Genomic DNA, 16,832 nt, shown 5'->3' on the forward strand with positions numbered 1-16,832 from the left:
TTGGTATTGTCCGGGTTTTGGGGCCGGAACACATGATATGAGGTAAAACCTGATAGTGCTGGGGTGCTCTCAGGAGCCTTGAACCAGGTTTCTGTCACAGCACAGACATCGATGTTCTCCATACTGAGAAGGGCCTCGAGTGCGTGCATCTTGAGGTTGAGACTTCCGGCATTGAGCAGCATTACCCTTAGTTTTTTTTCTTTGTTTTGTTCTAGGGTGGTAGGTTTAGAATTTGAGCCTTGCCTAAAAAAGGCACTATGGGGTGGCAAGAGCCTTTGCCAAAATCCGGAATCCCAGGGGTGACAAGTGCAAGCCGTCCCTTGCGAAGCAGCGTGGCTTGTCCAGCATGTCATCCCAGGCAGACAGACATTGGATCCCCTTTGAATGACACCAGAGTTTAAGCCAATTGTTAAAGCTGATCATCTTATCTCTGTATTGTGGCATCATTCTTGGTGAAGGTAGGATACTGCTCAAGGTCAGGGTCATACCTGCTTGGGCTACATAATCAGAGAGCTCCTCTATGTCTCTTTTCATGTAGTCCAAGGAGGTACGTCTCAGGTCGTTAACACCAGCGTGGACAATGATTGAGTCGTACTTGTACCTGCTGTTGAGAGACCTGAGTGCATGCGTTATGTGGCGGATTCTAGCACCCAACAGGCAGCTTACTGTGACCTTCTCCTTACTCAGTCTGGTGAGCGGGACGTCAGTGTGTCTGACTATGGAGTCACCAATGACTAGTGTGTCTGGCATTGTGTTTGGCCTTAAGGGCTGTGACTGCTTGACACTCTGACTGTGTGGTCTATGTGTTGCAGGTGTTGTGTTCTGAGGTGGTAGTTGTTTGGGTGTCTGCTTTGGTGGCCTCTGCTGTTTTGGTAGATTTTGATCAGAGCCTCCAGTATGTCTTTGTGTGTTTATGTGTATGATTTGAGGTTGGGATGGTATTATGTGAGACTGGGTCTATAGTGTGTGTGGTTACCTTCTCCTCCTGTCTGGTCATGCCAGTCCTATGTTGAGAGAGCTCAGCCTCCAGTTTGGCCGTATAGTTGCATCTCTCGCATGTATTTGTGTTTTGTGGGAGGAGGAGAGGGTTGTCTGTGTACATGAGGCAATTGTAACATTGCCTCAATATTCCCAGGTTCACCAGCTGAGCAGGAGAGGACATTAGCAACTGATCCCTCGACATGCTAGAAGGAATAGACAGAAAAACTTAAGAAAAGGTTCTGGGGGATGTGGGTGACCGAGAAATGGGGTTTGCTGTTTTGGGGTACTTTCTATAACAAGAGTGCTGTATCGAGGTGATAAGTACTGTAGGAGCAAGTGCTTCGCTATACAGATAGAGAATAGTCTACTTGGGAGTCAAGTAGAGATAATTTATAGTTGTAGGATACACTAAATAGAACAGTAGTATACTTTGAGGAAGGTAGTTTTAAGGGAAAATTTGAAGAGTGGACTTTAGGTAGCCCTGTTATTCTTTTTTTAAGACACATTTATCTGCCATCTCAGCATGTCTTCTTCTTACCCCCCCAGGCTTCTAGACTAGAAGTTAAGCTATTTCTGAAGGGATTAATTCACCTTAGACCTCCAAAGAAGCCTATTCCACCCCCTTGGGATCTACGTTTTGGTTTGGAAAAGTTAACCCTACCACCTTTTGAGCCAGCCAAGGACTGTTCTCACCAACACTGTACATGGAAAACTATCCTCTTGGTGGTCATCACTTCAGCCAGAAGGGTTTCTGAACTGCAAGCCCTTATGGCCTCTCATCCTTTTATAGTTTTCCACAAGGACAGGGTTTGTTTACGTTCTAACCCATCCTTCATGCCCAAAGTTGTCAGTGAACTTTCCCTGAATCAGGCCATCAACCTTCCTACCTTCTTCCCTTCTCCTCAAGCCCTGCTGAAAGTTTCCTTCACTCCTTGGATGTACATAGACAACTCAGATAATATTTGGCCAAGACCAAATCAGTCTGTAAATCAGACAGGCTATTTGTCTGCTACCAACCAAGAGCCCTGGGGCATCCTGTTTCCAAGCAAACCATCTCCTCATGGGTCTCTAATGGCAAAAGGCTTCATTTCCCAGTTAAGGCACATTCCACTAGGGCAGTATCCTCCTCTGGTGCCTTCTTTAAGGGTTTGGATACAGATGTAATTTTAGAAGCAGCTACATGATCATCTGTCCATACCTTCACCAAACACTAAAAGCTGGACATCATTTCTAGGTCCAGAGCAGGATTTGCCAGAGCCATCCTTCATGGCTTTTTGGAAGATGCCTGTGTTCCTCCATCTAGTTCTTAATAGCATGAGCTTTTGCACTCTTCCCTCATGTTATGGATACAGCAGCATATGAATAGAAGGATGTAGTATAGTTGTGTAAAAGCTTACGATAACTTTAGATGTCGTCCTCTTCTATATGCTGTTGTATAGTTTCCACCCTTCCTTCCCTCTGACACTTGCCTGACTCCTGAGTACCCACTCTGTAGTCGCTGGTTCCGGCAGCATTCAATTCTCAGGTAGGCGTGTGGTGACATCCGTTTTATACCCAACGTCTGTTTATGGCTGATGTTCATTGAGAGATGCAGGATGTCACACGTACCTTCGCAGTAGCAACTATCTTTTGTATAATGGCAGGACATACTAGTCGACCAGAAGCAGACTCCCTCATGTTATGGCTACAGCAGCATATAGAAGAGGAGGACATCTAAAGTTATGGTAAGATTTTGCATGACTATACGTTCACAGTGTGGATGGTATCTCTGTCTTCTTCACTTTCTTCACAGATATTTGAAAAAAGTATTGGTACAAGGAGTTATTTGAAGTCACTGGGAAGATGGTGAATAAAAATAGAGGTCAAGACAGTGTCATATTATGGTGATACAGACTATTATAAGCAGAAGCAGACTTGGCTAAATACAAAATCAAAAATCACATCAGCACTTTTTGCAGAGAGCAATTTTTAAAGTATCAGGAGTCATGCAGTTACACAGATATTTAGGTCTGTGTAAAAGAGCAAGGTAAGTGTTTCTCTCATCTGTAAGAGTAACATCTATATTCAAGTTCTGTGCTTCACATTGCCAGGGTCAGTGCTGACTTGATATCATCTCTGGAATATGTATGCTTTCCCACTACAGACTCGTGACGAGATGTAAAAGTTGCATGCAGACATCTTTCTTAAAGACTAACATCCTTACAGAAGACATAATTTTTTTTAATACTGTAAATCAAAAACTAAAGTTGTGACAGCCTTCCCTGCCCAGCACAGGCCCCTCCCAGCCAATGGGTTCTAGACGTCGCCTAGTGCCGGATCTGGGTCTGTTCAAGGTTTCTGCTTCACATTTCCAGGGTTCAAACCTGACATTATGTCTGGAATGTATTTGCTTTCTGACTTTTTTTCTGGGTGCTCCAGTTTCTTCCCGGATTATATCAAATGCTGGTTGATTTGGCTGCAATAAGCTGTTCATATATGCAGCATTTACTCTTGCTTTTGTAAACTAGATCGTGGCTGAAATTGGTCTAAGATCAGACCTGTGCACATATCTAGTAAGTAAATTAAATTGAAGTAGTGATAGCACAGTGGCCCAACAGTTTGTTTTACTGTCTCAAAGCACTTGTTTCTCCAGTTCTTTTCTTGTGTGGGTACTTTTGTGTGGAGTTTGCATGTTGTTCCTTTATCTCTTCTCCTTATACTCTGCTTTCCTCCTACATCCCAAAGGCATGCCATAGGCAAATTGCCAGCCCTCCAAATTTGTCAATATTTGTGCCTCTGAGTGTGTTTTTTTGCAAGTGCACTCATCCTGGAATAGAGTGAAACTCTTGTACAGATAAGGTTTCACTTCCATGTGCCCACTGAGAGGTGTGTGTGAACATCCTAAAATAGTGATGTGTTTGTCTATGTGTAGATGTTCATCGTGTTTCACTGTTGCAGTCATTACACTTGGGTTATCCTGCTGGCAGGCCCGAGTTCCAAAGTCTTGGTCCGGCGTCGGTTGACGTCACCTCTTCCCTGACGTCAGTGCGCCAGGGGTATAAAAGTTGCAACCGACGCCATTTTCTTCTGTCTTTCTTGCCGCGCGGGGCCCGAAGCATAAGCAATTCGCAAGTGCCGGTCGGCCGACTCCTGAGATTTTCAAAATTGAATTGGGAAGCAAATACCTCATAAGGACTTCCACACTTACTGCATTCCTTGCCTAGGCCCTGACCACGACATCACTACTTGTCGGTTTTGTGCTAGATTTAATAAACGCACTATTAAACGTCGGTTTGATTTTGCTTTACATTATTTTGGACAAAGATTTAATTACATAATGCCGTCGGAACAACCGACGACCGGAATGTATAAAAAACGCAAAGACAAAGAAAAAGACAGGCATCCGAGGTCCAAAACTCTTCTAGGCCAGTTGCCGGTTCTCAGTGAGGCGCTTTCACAGCCCCTGACACCCGCTACCTCAGAGCCACAGGCCACAACCGACAGCCACGTGGCGACACCGATGCCTGTGGAAACTCAAGGTATTGGGCCTACGGAAAATATACCCTCAGATGGGTCCGGAGCCGCTGAGCAGGCACCGGCTTCTGAGGGTCTTTTCAGACCTTCACAGCTTACAATTAAAGCTACTACAGCAGCAAAGGCAAAATCAAAAACACCATTAAAGACAAAGAAACAAGTGCAGCATTCTCCAGAACAGTCATCCATGCCTAAGAAACAGATGCTTAAAATGGCCGAAGACCTTATTACTTTAATCAGGGGTTCCCATCCCCCTCCTGACAAAAGGTCTAGGCAAGACACTGATTATGATTCCTCTGATCAGGTTTCCATTTCTTCTGATTCTTCCTCTGACCAGGTCAATTCTCTCCCTCCCTATGAGGACTCTGATGCTGAAGAGTCCATTCCTTCAGCCTCGCCGCCTGAGGATTACTCTTTTGGGGAAACCCTGCACCCCATGAGGGAACATTTCCATTGGGAGAGCCAGGATTACTCAGAATCCAAGAAAAGGCTCAGAGATTTCCTTCTATTGCCTCAGCACAGGCCCTTGGCTACCCCCCCTGTGCTTGATATTGTTGATGATGTTTTTTCTGAATCCAGTCTGTCTCCAGATTCTTTACCCCCTGCACCAGTAAAACCAGACAGGTATTGCAGGGTCCCTGACTCTCATAAATTTCTTTACAAAAACCCTGATGCGGACCCAGAAACTATTTCTCAGGGTCCAAAAGGGGGGATTAAAGCTTCCACTGCCAAAAATCCTGTCCCCTCAGATAGGGATTCCAGAGCTCTGGACAGATGGGGGAAAAAAGTTTACACTTCTGCTACTTTAGCTGTAAGAGCTTTAAACTGTCAGTTTCACATGCTTAAATATCAGCAGTATATCATGTCATTGTTAAAGCAGAAAATGGTTACAAATACAGAAGGTCCTGACTGTAAAGAAATGCAGGATTTATTGCATGCAGTTGAACAAGTGGGAAAGCATACTCTGCAATGCGGTTTTGATTCATTAGAGGCTTCTTGTAGAGACGCAGTTACAGGCTCAGTTATTCGAAGACATGCTGGTTGAAAGAACAAAGTTTACCTGACCATGTTAAAATGAAATTATTGGATGCTCCACTACAGCATGATACTTTGTTTGGTGTTAAGGCAGAAGAGGTTTTAAAGAAAATGGAGGATAAAGCAAAGTCAATGCAAACTGTGAAAGATTTCTTACAGGTTCAGCCACCTAGATTTAGCAGGAACTGGCCTTCATAAAATTGGTCCTTTCCAGTGTCAGACAGGCCACAAAGAGGCAGATACAGACACCCAAGAGGCAGATCTCAGCCCCAAGGCTCCTATAGACCTAAACAATGGGGTTCTTCAGCACCCAAAGGAGGAGAAGACAAATCACAACCTTATAGAAAACGGTCAAAATGACTTCCCTCTGCAAATGCCAAGCACTTACCAGTTGACAGCACCCCTAGGGGGAAAGCTAGCACTTTTCACAAAAAATTGACACATGATCACCCAAGACCAATGGGTGTTGAATATAGTTTCCCAAGGGTACAGGTTCCACTTCCACACGCTTCCAAAACCAAAAGGTATGCCAAACCTGCCTCAAAACCAATGGGCAGAGGCACAAAAACAGATTGCAGCTCTTATGGATATGGGAGCTATTCAGAATGTTCCACAAGAAGAACAGGGCCAAGGATTTTACTCACGACTTTTTCTAGTACCCAGAAAGGACAAAGCATGGAGACCAATACTGGACCTGTCAATCCTAAATACTTTGCTAGATGTTCCAAAATTCAAAATGTTAACACTACAACAACTCTTGCCCAAGCTGGGCAAAGAGGCTTGGCTAGTTACTTTGAATCTCAAGGAGGCACACCTGCACGTCCCAATCAGACAATCGTGCAGAAGATACCTCAGATTTATAGCAGCCTCAATGCATTATCAATTCTCTGCACTGCCCTTTGGCTTATCTACTGCGCCCAGGGTCTTCACAAAATGCCTGGCACCAGTAATTGCATTTTGCATGCAAAAAGGAATTCAAATATATCCCTACTTGGACGACTGCCTTATTCAAGCAGAGAGCAAGGACATTCTTCTAAAGCATCTGGAGTTTGTAAAAAGATTACTAATTTGCCTGGGGTACACAGTAAATGAAAATAAATCAAAAGTAGTGCCCTCTCAAGAGATAATATTCCTGGGTGCAAGCTTGAATACAACTACCCAGATGGCTTAATTCACACCAGACAAACAAAGGCAACTGACTCATTACTTTCAAATAATGGCAACAAAGACCCAGCTCCCTGCAAGAAAGATTCTGCAGGCCCTGGGTTTCATGGCATCTTGCATTCTTCTAAGTCCATATGCCAAACTGCATATGAGGAAACTACAATGGTATCTAAAAAGTGTTTGGACTCAGCATTGTCACAGGCTAGAGACAATCATAACCTTGATTCCCTGCCTACAACAGGAGTTTCGATGGTGGTCACAGGCCTGTCACCACAACAAGGGACAGCCATTCACCTTACCTACAGCCAGGCAGACAATAACAACAGATGCATCGGATTACGCCTTGGGAGTACATATGGCAGGGAAATGTATTCAGGGCACGTGGCCCAAGGAACAACTGCATCTTCACATCAATCAAAAAGAGATGCTAGCTGTACAGAATGCCCTGACAGCCTTCAAGGACCTAATACATCCAGGACAATTATTAATAAAGACGGACAATACCACAGTTATGTGGTACATAAACAAGCAAGGGGGCACACGTTCCTACCCCCTATGCAGACAAGCCATGTCTTTGTGGAACACAGCACTGACTTACCAGGTACATCTGCAAGCACAGTTCCTGCCAGGAACAAAAAATACACTGGCAGATGAACTAAGCAGAAATCTCATGGATCCTCATGAATGGAAGCTAAATCCACAAGTGTTCAACATGATAACAAGGGAATGGGGACGCCCAGACATAGATCTATTTGCCTCCCCTCACAATTGCCAATTACAGAAATTTTGCACAAGGACTTATCACTCTCAAGCATGGAAAGTGGATGCTCTATCTTTCATCTGGAAAAATCTGACAGTCTATGCCTTCCCTCCGATGCCTCTTCTCACCAAGGTGTTTCTAAAAGTCAGACAAGAGAGGCCAAAAATGATCCTGATTGCACTAGACTGGCCACGCCAGCACTGGTACCCAATCCTAAAGGTTTTGTCCCAAGGCCCGCCTTGGCCTCTACCTCAAATCCCTCATCTTCTGACACAGCAAAACAATCAGATTCTGCACAGTCAACTCAGAACCTTAAACCTGGCAGCATGGCAGATAATGTAGCCACTCAGACTGCACCTCTCTCTAAAGCCGTTATGGATGTAATTTTGGAAGCCAGGAGACCCAGCACTAGGAAATGTTATGCGGAAAAATGGAAGAGATTCTGTGCTTGGAAAAAGGCACAAGGGCTCGACCCACTGGTCCCTAATATGCCTCAGATTTTACAATACCTGACTGAGATTTTGGACAAAGGCCTATCTTTTTCTTCTATTAAAATCCATGCCGCTGCCATTTCAGCTCATTACAACACGGATCCTCCTATTTTTTCACATCCTCTACTACAACAGTACTTCAGAGGGGCAAAGAATATAAGACCCCCTAGGAGAGCACCATTACCTATTTGGGACCTCAATTTTGTTTTACAAAAACTAACACTGCCTCCTTTTGAACCAGCCAGCACAGCTGATCTAAAATTCTTGTCATGGAAAACTGCTCTGCTCCTAGCAATAACTTCAGCAAGAAGAGTCTCAGAGTTACAGGCATTGATGGCTGTGGAACCTTTCCTCGTTTTTCACCAGGACAGGGTTTCTCTAAGGACGAACCCAACATTCATGCCAAAAGTGGTCTCCAATGTGGCCTTAAATCAAACTATTCATTTGCCTACTTTCTACCCAAATCCCCAGAATAAAGGGGAAAGACTTGTGCACTCTTTGGATATTCACAGGCAGCTACGATTTTACTTAGACAAAACAAAAGCTTTCAGAAAAACTGAGCAACTGTTTGTAGCATATGCTGCAGGATCACAAGGAAAACCTATTACAAAGCAGACAGTCTCCAAATGGATAGGACACTGCATCCGCTTCTGTTATGCACAACATGGCAAATCTGTGCCTAAGGGCATTAGGCCTCATTCTACCAGAGCAGCAGCCACTTCAGCAGCTTTCCTCAGAGGGTTACCAACCAAAGACATATTAGAAGCTGCAACCTGGAGCTCAGTGCACACTTTTACCAAGCACTACCACCTACTTCTCTACTCCAAATCCAGAGCAGGCTTTGCCACTGCAGTTCTGCAAGGCTTGTTAGCCTCGCTAAATCCAATCTAGACCCAGCCACCCTCCCTAAGCTTTGGGATTCTACCCAAGTGTAATGACTGCAACAGTGAAACACGATGAACATAATACAGTTGTGTACCTACCATAAATGTAGATGTTCAAGTGTATTCACTGTTGCAGTCCTGGTTACCCACCCACCATCCCCCTCTTTGCTGGGACTATTCTGTACTTCTCAACTCTATACAACCTATGTGGTGTATTTGCTTTTAGAAGAAGAAAATGTTTTTAGTGATATATGCATGGTTGTTTGGCATACTTTTATCTTTACAGCCTTCATATCTGGGGGCACCTGACATCTGGGGCAAGAAAAACTTAAGAAAATGGCGTCGGTTGCAACTTTTATACCCCTGGCGCACTGACTTCAAGGAAGAGGCAACAGCAACTGACGCCGGACCAAGACTTTGGAACTCGGGCCGACTACGGGTCGCCTGCCAGCAGGATAACCCAAGTGTAATGACTGCAACAGTGAATACACTCGAACATCTACATTTATGGTAGGTACACAACTGTACTTTTCTCTGCTGTGTGACTACTGAGAACCAGGAGAGGCTCTGTCTCCTGCACACTCCTAAACTGAACTAAATGGGTAAACAAACAGTTAATGATTTTTTTAGTAACTGATTAACTTCCCTTTGGCCCAAGAACAGTTGCAGCAAGTCTTGGTTCATTGTCATTCGTGGCTAAAACTGTGATGTGGATAAATAAATGTAGTACTGTGAGTTTAACATTTTTCATTCAATTTCGTTTAAACAGGCATTTATATAAAATATTTGACAGCTGCAAACAACTGACCTTGTCTCAGGGAGGTGGAGAAGAGGACACTACAGGAATGGTTACAGTTCTCACAGGGCTTGTCATACAAGAAAGAGAGACACTATCAACTCATGTACAGGTTAGTGACATTTGCATATTTTCTTATAAATCATTTTAGCTTCTTTCTTTGCCTTGACTGTACTATACTGCTGACAATGTGCTGTTCAACCACAGCATCTGTCTTGCTTAGGGTTGCCACCTTCCTTCACGGCTAAAACCGGAGCAAAGCCAGCCCCTCGCGTCACCAGTAATCCCGCCCACCCCAACCCCCTCTCCCGCCAACATACCGCCTATTTTGGGACGTAACGACAGCATCACTCGACGGGAATGCCCTCTTTTTTCATTCCCGCCACCTGCTTTTGGCTGATTTACTATGCTTTTCTGTAAAAAAAGCATAGTAAATTAGCCGATTTACAAACTCCGATAGTCTGTTTCCTTTTTGAAACAGAATACCGGAGTTTGTACAGTGTTTTCCGGACTACCGGAGAATCAGTTTGATTTCCTGATAGTCTGGAAAAAAAACGGAGGGGTGGCAAGCCTATTCTTGCTATTAATTCAACTTGTGCAGTCCACTTTTTAGCACTGTAAACATACTAACTTTCCTTCACTCACTGTTCATTTGGAGAGATTATTAGACATTTGTAGAACAATGCCTTACATGCTGCATTCTGTCCACTTCAGGCAGGACTGGTTGCCACAAGCATTACAGATTCAGCTCCATAGGATGTTCCACAGCTTGGGTTCCTCCTCACCCATTTAATGTTTCTCACCCCTTCACTTCTCCAGATCTAATTTGCTACTTTCAGATACCAGTTAGACATTCTAAATTCTCAAGTTTCAATGCTTTTCTTCAAATCTTTTTTCCTTAGTAAGTAACCTTTCCCTTCAAAAATTGTTATAACTTTTGTCAGTAGTTTTATGACTGTTCAGGCAGTCTGGTATTCATTTTCAAAACTTTAATTCCCTTTTTCCCTATTGTTTTTTTAGGCCATTATGGTTACCTTGCTCATGGACAGTTTGTGAAGGTGTTTTTTTCCCCTTTCAGGCTGTCCAACAGAGTTGTGTCAGGAATTGCTGGCTGGTTTTATTTTTCATTGAGAGCTGAATTGTCGTCTAGTCGCTGGGCTGTGCCACTGTGTGTTGGATGTGGTGTTACTGTTGTACTAGGTTTGTCACTGAATTTTTCAAGATAGATGAGGCTTCTGGCTTCTACAAGTGTACAAAATGCAGACACAGTATGCAGCACCCCCCCCCCCTGGCAACACATGATGTATGTCATGTGACTGGGTGGATTATCTTAATGTGGACTGTGAAATTTGTGAAAAGCTTAGGCATCATACATTATAAAATAGCGTGAACTGATGTTGACCTCTCTTGTCTGAGAGACAGGAGGGAAGAAGCAAAAAGAGAGGAGAGTCATCCAGAAGTTGATGAGCCAAAAGAATTGTGAAAGCTTCCTTCTCCTAAAATTTCTGTGATGGATTACTTTCCAGTTAGATCAATACAGTCCCCTTAGGGTGTTCAGATTTCCCCTGCAGAAGCCACTGAAGCCACAGTTTTTGTTGGCACTGAGCCTACCCTGAGAAAACTTAGTAGCTTTTCCTCAGAACCTGAGCTGTGTCGGTATTTAGAAAGTCAACCCTCTTCTGCTATGCCCACCAGGTTGACTCACAGCCCTTCATATTCATATGGATTGGAAGTGGATGATAAGGGTCTTGGTCATAATCTAGCTATAGCTTGATGTTCTGTCTTCCTGGGTAGACAGAAAAGGATTTGTTCCCTCAACCTCATTCACTCCTACACCAGACCCTGTTCTGGTACCATTATGTCTGCGCTGATTGTGGTCCTAATGTCTTCTATATCAACATTGAAATTCTTCAGGGCTTTGTGTATTAGCACTGAAGATCCTTTAGTCTGTACTAATGTCTGTGGTTCTGATGCCCTTGACTGCAAAACTGTCGACATCAAGGGTACCTACGCAAGAGGTTGTCAACTTCAATGGCTACAGCCCCAGACTGGTACTGATTCCTGTGATGCCATTCTCAGTGTCCCTGTCATCTACATTCAGGCCGTCAGTTCCAAAGCATTGCTTTTCTCCCAAGGTTAGTGGCCATGGTGCTGAGCACTTGGGCCCAATGATCTCAGTGTCATCCTCCAAGACTTCAGCACTAGTAGTCTTGGAACCATTTGCTGCAGCTTTGGTCTCCAGCTTACTGGTAATATTTCCAAGGCAATCTCCTGGGTTGACAGATCCCCAAAAGGTACCCTTCTGTTTAGCTCCACTCCATAACGTCTTTTTATTTTGGTCCTTGGGCTTCTCATCATTGTCTGTAGACGGAAATGCACCAAAAGGTCTCTGAAGAGCCTAAACAAGTGGGGAAGACTACTTTTCTGAGTACTTAGCAAGTCTACACCGGGGGGGAGCACCTCTATTTTACATTATTTTCCCACCCCAGACACAGATCTTGACAAAGGTAAGAGCTCCCCACAGACCTCTCTGGAACACACTGAATTAAGGGAAAATCCCAGAATTGATGAGACATAGGTGATCTTAGCTGACTAATACCCTCCCCTAAGGAAAGGATCATCCAGGAGACCTTTCAGTCTGTTCCACCTATTTCTTAAGTAGTCCCTCTTCCACCTTGCATGATCGAACTTATTATGGTGAAGGCTTGTTGAGAACCCAGAGCAGCAGAGTATTTTACAAGGAAGCTGGACAAGATCCTCCAGCCTCTAAAGGGCAGACTTTACGGAGTAAGGTTTTTCTCACAGATTTCATTGAGGTGGTGGTTCACTGAATATATTCCTGTTACCACCAGTTTTGAGATTAAGAAGTGGCAAATTATAGTGTTATTTTTATGGGTTTTTAAGTACACTAAAAATTCTCCTTTTTATTAATCCCTCTAATCAGCTTTTCAAGTTAGTTAGAAAAATCAAAACTAATTTTACATAAACACATTTATTTCTTGCTTTCTCATGTTCTATTTGCATACAGACAACCCTCTCCTCCTACCTCCAAACACATCGACTTGTGAGAGATGCACTTAGATAACCAAATTAGAGGCTGTGCCCTCTCCAACCAAGACTGGGTTAGCCAGTCTAGAGGAGAAGGTTAACACATGCATCAAACCACATGGAACATACAGCCCTCCGGATCACACACAACCACAATTCTCACATAGTAACACAAAACACAAACCCACTTTCACAGAGGCTGTCAATAGAAATCTGCCCAAACAACAAAGACGTCTGAGGCAGAAAAGCAAGCAACCATCTCATCCAAACATAATCCATGAGACACACAGCTCACATAAACAGTGTGACACTCAACCTAAGGCAAAACATTTTACCCAATGCACTAGTCATAGGTGACTCAATAGTAAGGCACACTGACGTCCCACTCACTAGGTTGAATAAGGAGAAAGTTATGGTCAGCTGCCTGTCGGTTGCCAGGATTCGTCATATAACTTATGCACTTAGGTCTCTCCACAACAGGTACAAATGTGACTTTGTCATTGTTCATGTTGGTGTGAATGACCTAAGATGTACCTCCCCTGGACTACATGAAAAGAGACATGGAGGAGCTCTCTGATCTTGTAGCCCAGGCAGGTATGACCGTAGCCCTGAGTAGCATCCTACCATTGCCCAGAATAATACCACAGTACAAGCAGAAAATGATTGACTTCAGCAATTGGCTAAGTTTCTGGTGTAATTCAAAGGGGGATCCAGTATCTGTCTGCCTGGGTTGACATGATTGTTAGACCTCGATGCTTTGCCAGAGATGGCCTGCACCTGTCACCCCTGGGATTCCGGATACTGGCCAAGACTTTTGCCCCCCCATAGTGCCTTTTTTAGGCAATGCCCTGAAGACAAATTTACTACCGTAACAACTACAAGCAAATGCAACCTGATGGTTATGCTACTCAACGCTAAAAGTCTAAATCTCAAAATGCACTTGCTCAAGTCACTCCTTAAACTGGAGAACATGGAGATCTGTGCAGTAACAGAGACCTGGTTCAAGGCTCCAGAGAGCACCCAGCGCTACCAGGCTACAATGCATACCACACCTTTCAGCCCCTAAATCTGGACCACAGCCCTAAAGGATGTGTGGACCGAAGCCGTAAAGGCGATAGTGTATCCATCTTCATAAAAGATATGTACACCTCCAGACTAGTTGCCCAGCATAACGCATTAGAGATACTTCAGGTACAACTAACACTGGATAAAACTGCATTCCAGGTCATAGCCTGCCATAGATCCCCCACAGTGTCCCAAGATGCCCACTTCACATTCCTGAACACTCTAGAAAATATTAAGGTTCAACCTAATACCCTTATACTGGGAGACTTAAACTACCCCTCCATCAACTGGGAGAAGTACGTGTACCAACTCATTTGCCCAACGTTTTCTGGAATTTATTAATTCCATCTCCCTGGACAAACTCATTCTCACCCCCAACAGAGGTAGAAACATCCTTGACCTGGTCATTACAAACAAGGGGGACTGTGGCTCTACACCAGCAATCAACTCCTCCCTGGTTAGATCTGACCACAATTAATCACCATGGATATCCACATCCCACCTTCACCCCCCCCATGAAAGAAACCACCTTGAAGAACTTCTCCAAAGCCAGTTTTGAGCTTCAGAAACAGAAGTGGCAAACTTCACATCGCCCATGCAAATGGAGAATGGGTGCATGGTTGCTGAATCATACACCAGTGCACTGTATGAGCATTTACACAAATGCATGGAACGGGCCATACCAAACAGAACCAAGATGCTGTCCTCCAAAAAAAGGAAGTCAATCTGGTGGTCCCCTGCCGTTAACAAACTCTACAAGGAAAGAAAAAAACTGTTGCAGAAAAGGGAAAAGTCCCAAGACTGGAAAAAACTCCCTTGTTAACCTCAGCAAAAAACTGAGATCCCTCATCATATCCTCGAAAGCTAGTTACAAAAACAAAATTGCTACATATACTAAAGATAACCACAAGGCATTCTTTAGTTATATCAAGAATCTGCATAACAATGTGCAGATTTGCTATGAGCTAATGCACAATGGCACCATTTATACTGAGCCAACTGATATTACCAATATCTTCAGGCCGACAGATTCAGTGCAAACTTTACCCCCTCTTCACCCCCTAAAAGGCCCATCCCAATACCAGAGGGATGCCAGATTCCTAATATCACAGCTGCACAAGTAGAAATAGCACTGTCCAAAGCCAATAATACAGCTTCCATGGGACCTGATAATATACCTGGCTGTGTTCTACATGAATTACAAAGTGAACTGGCACCACACCTGAGTGCCCTTTTCAATCACAGCCTCACTTTAGACTTTGTTCTCAGTGAATGGCGCATCACTACAGTCATTCCACTGCACAAAAGGGGAGCGACTACTGACCCTGGTAACAACTCCCCATTAGTCTGATGAGTCTGATATGTAAGGCTGTGGAGCTCATCATTATGAACCTTATAAAGAGGGACATAGGGAACCTTCAAACTCTAGACCACATGCAGTTTGGGTTTGTGAAGGGTAGATCATGCCTGCTTAACCTAATAGACTTCTTCGAATCTGTCACCTGAGCGGTGGATGAAGGCAAGGTAGTCCACACAGCCTACCTCAATCTTGCCAAGGCCTTTAACACAGTCTCCCACTCAGGAATCATTGATAGACTCACTAACTTAGGCATATAGACCCTTACGTCATAAGATGGGTTGCCAACTGGCTCACTGACAGAACCCACACGATGAAAGTAGCAGACTCCATATCTGACTACTGGGCAGTAACAAGTGGAGACCCACAGGGATCGGTCCTGGGTCCCCTCCTGTTTGGCATCTACTTCTCTGAAGTTCACGCCAACACAAAGGGACTCTGGTTAAATAAATTCACAGATGACTGCAAACTGGGAGCTATTATTGATTCTCAAGCTGATGTAGATTCTACAAGAGGGCCTCACAGAGACCAACGACTGGTGTCAGAGCTATGGCCTTAATCTCAGGGCTAAAAAGTGCATCGCCATTCCTTTCGGGAAAAACACAGTGCTCGCAAACTACCGCATCAATGGTTCCCCACTTGACTCCGAAGGTGTGATAAGAGATCTAGGGACACAAGTAGATAGCAACCTCTCCTTTGACAACCATGTTGGCACTGTTGTTAGAAAGTCCTTCTACGTGGCACACCTCATTACAAACGGTTTCTCATCCAGGAAAAAAGAAGTCATAATCCCCCTCTTCTCATTAGACCTGTTATAGAGTACAACGTCCTATTCGGTATGTACATCACTAGACATGTTCAACAACTGGAGAGGCCACAAATGTTCCTCATAAAGAAGAACTTAGGACTGAAACACATGCCCTATAAAGAAAGACTCAAAAAACTCCAGCTATACTCTATCGCCTGCTTAGAGGCAATCTGTGCTTGACCTACAAAGCCATGTCTGACCCAATGTTGTTAGACATGCTTCATCTGAAAAAATCTCAATCCCTCTGTGCCACACGCTCTAAGGACCTTAACCTCATCACCACAATAAACAGAACCTGCTGGAGGGACAGGTTCCTAACCCAGAGACTTCCCATACTCTGGAGTAAACTCCCCACTCATGTCAAGCAGAGCACCTCACTAGCCCTCTTCAAGAAAAATCTTGACGAGTGGATGGGTAATAGGAAATTCACCCCGGGGATCACTTCAACGGCCTTGCTCAATAGGGGAACAGGGAACTAACGTCCGGCAGCAAGATGCCTGGGAGTATTCTTGGGCTAGGCTTATATAGGCTCCAGGGCCATTAGCCTAGTACACACCTATGAACCTGTAAGTCACTTAATAAACTAGATCACTCAACAAATGTGAGCTGTTCAACAAGTGTCTTATTCTTTGGGTTTTACTTGTGCTGCAAGAGTATTTTTTTCATTGTTTTTATTGTTTATGCTCACCAGTAGAGTTTTACTGTATGAAGTTAATATTTTTAAATTTTAAGTATTGAATTACTTGGACTGGTTGTACATCATCACATGTCACACCGTTGTAGGTTTTTGAGGAATGTCTTACATTTGACAATTGTGGTTTTGATGAAGTCCTAACACTAATGGTGCGAAAGAGCTAAAACATACCAGTGTGTCATTATTTTTTATGAGTTTGTTGAGTTTTAAATGAGTTTTTCATTTATTTAATAAAG

The 16,832-nt window shown here is 43.9% G+C and overlaps 1 protein-coding gene across 1 annotated transcript in view; it reads left to right on the forward strand.

Annotated features, from left to right (window-relative positions):
* The window catches only part of SMG5 (SMG5 nonsense mediated mRNA decay factor), a 2,571,376-nt gene that overhangs the window by 2,443,307 nt on the left and 111,237 nt on the right, over positions 1-16,832 (forward strand). Inside the window, exon 21 of the mRNA XM_044079814.1 lies at positions 9,598-9,736. Within this exon, the coding sequence (XP_043935749.1) occupies positions 9,598-9,736 (139 nt within the window). The remainder of the gene's footprint in view (positions 1-9,597; positions 9,737-16,832) is intronic.

Source organism: Protopterus annectens, chromosome 8.part0, assembly GCF_019279795.1.
Source record: "Protopterus annectens isolate FY-2018-M chromosome 8.part0, PAN1.0, whole genome shotgun sequence".
Lineage (NCBI taxonomy): Eukaryota > Metazoa > Chordata > Ceratodontiformes > Protopteridae > Protopterus > Protopterus annectens.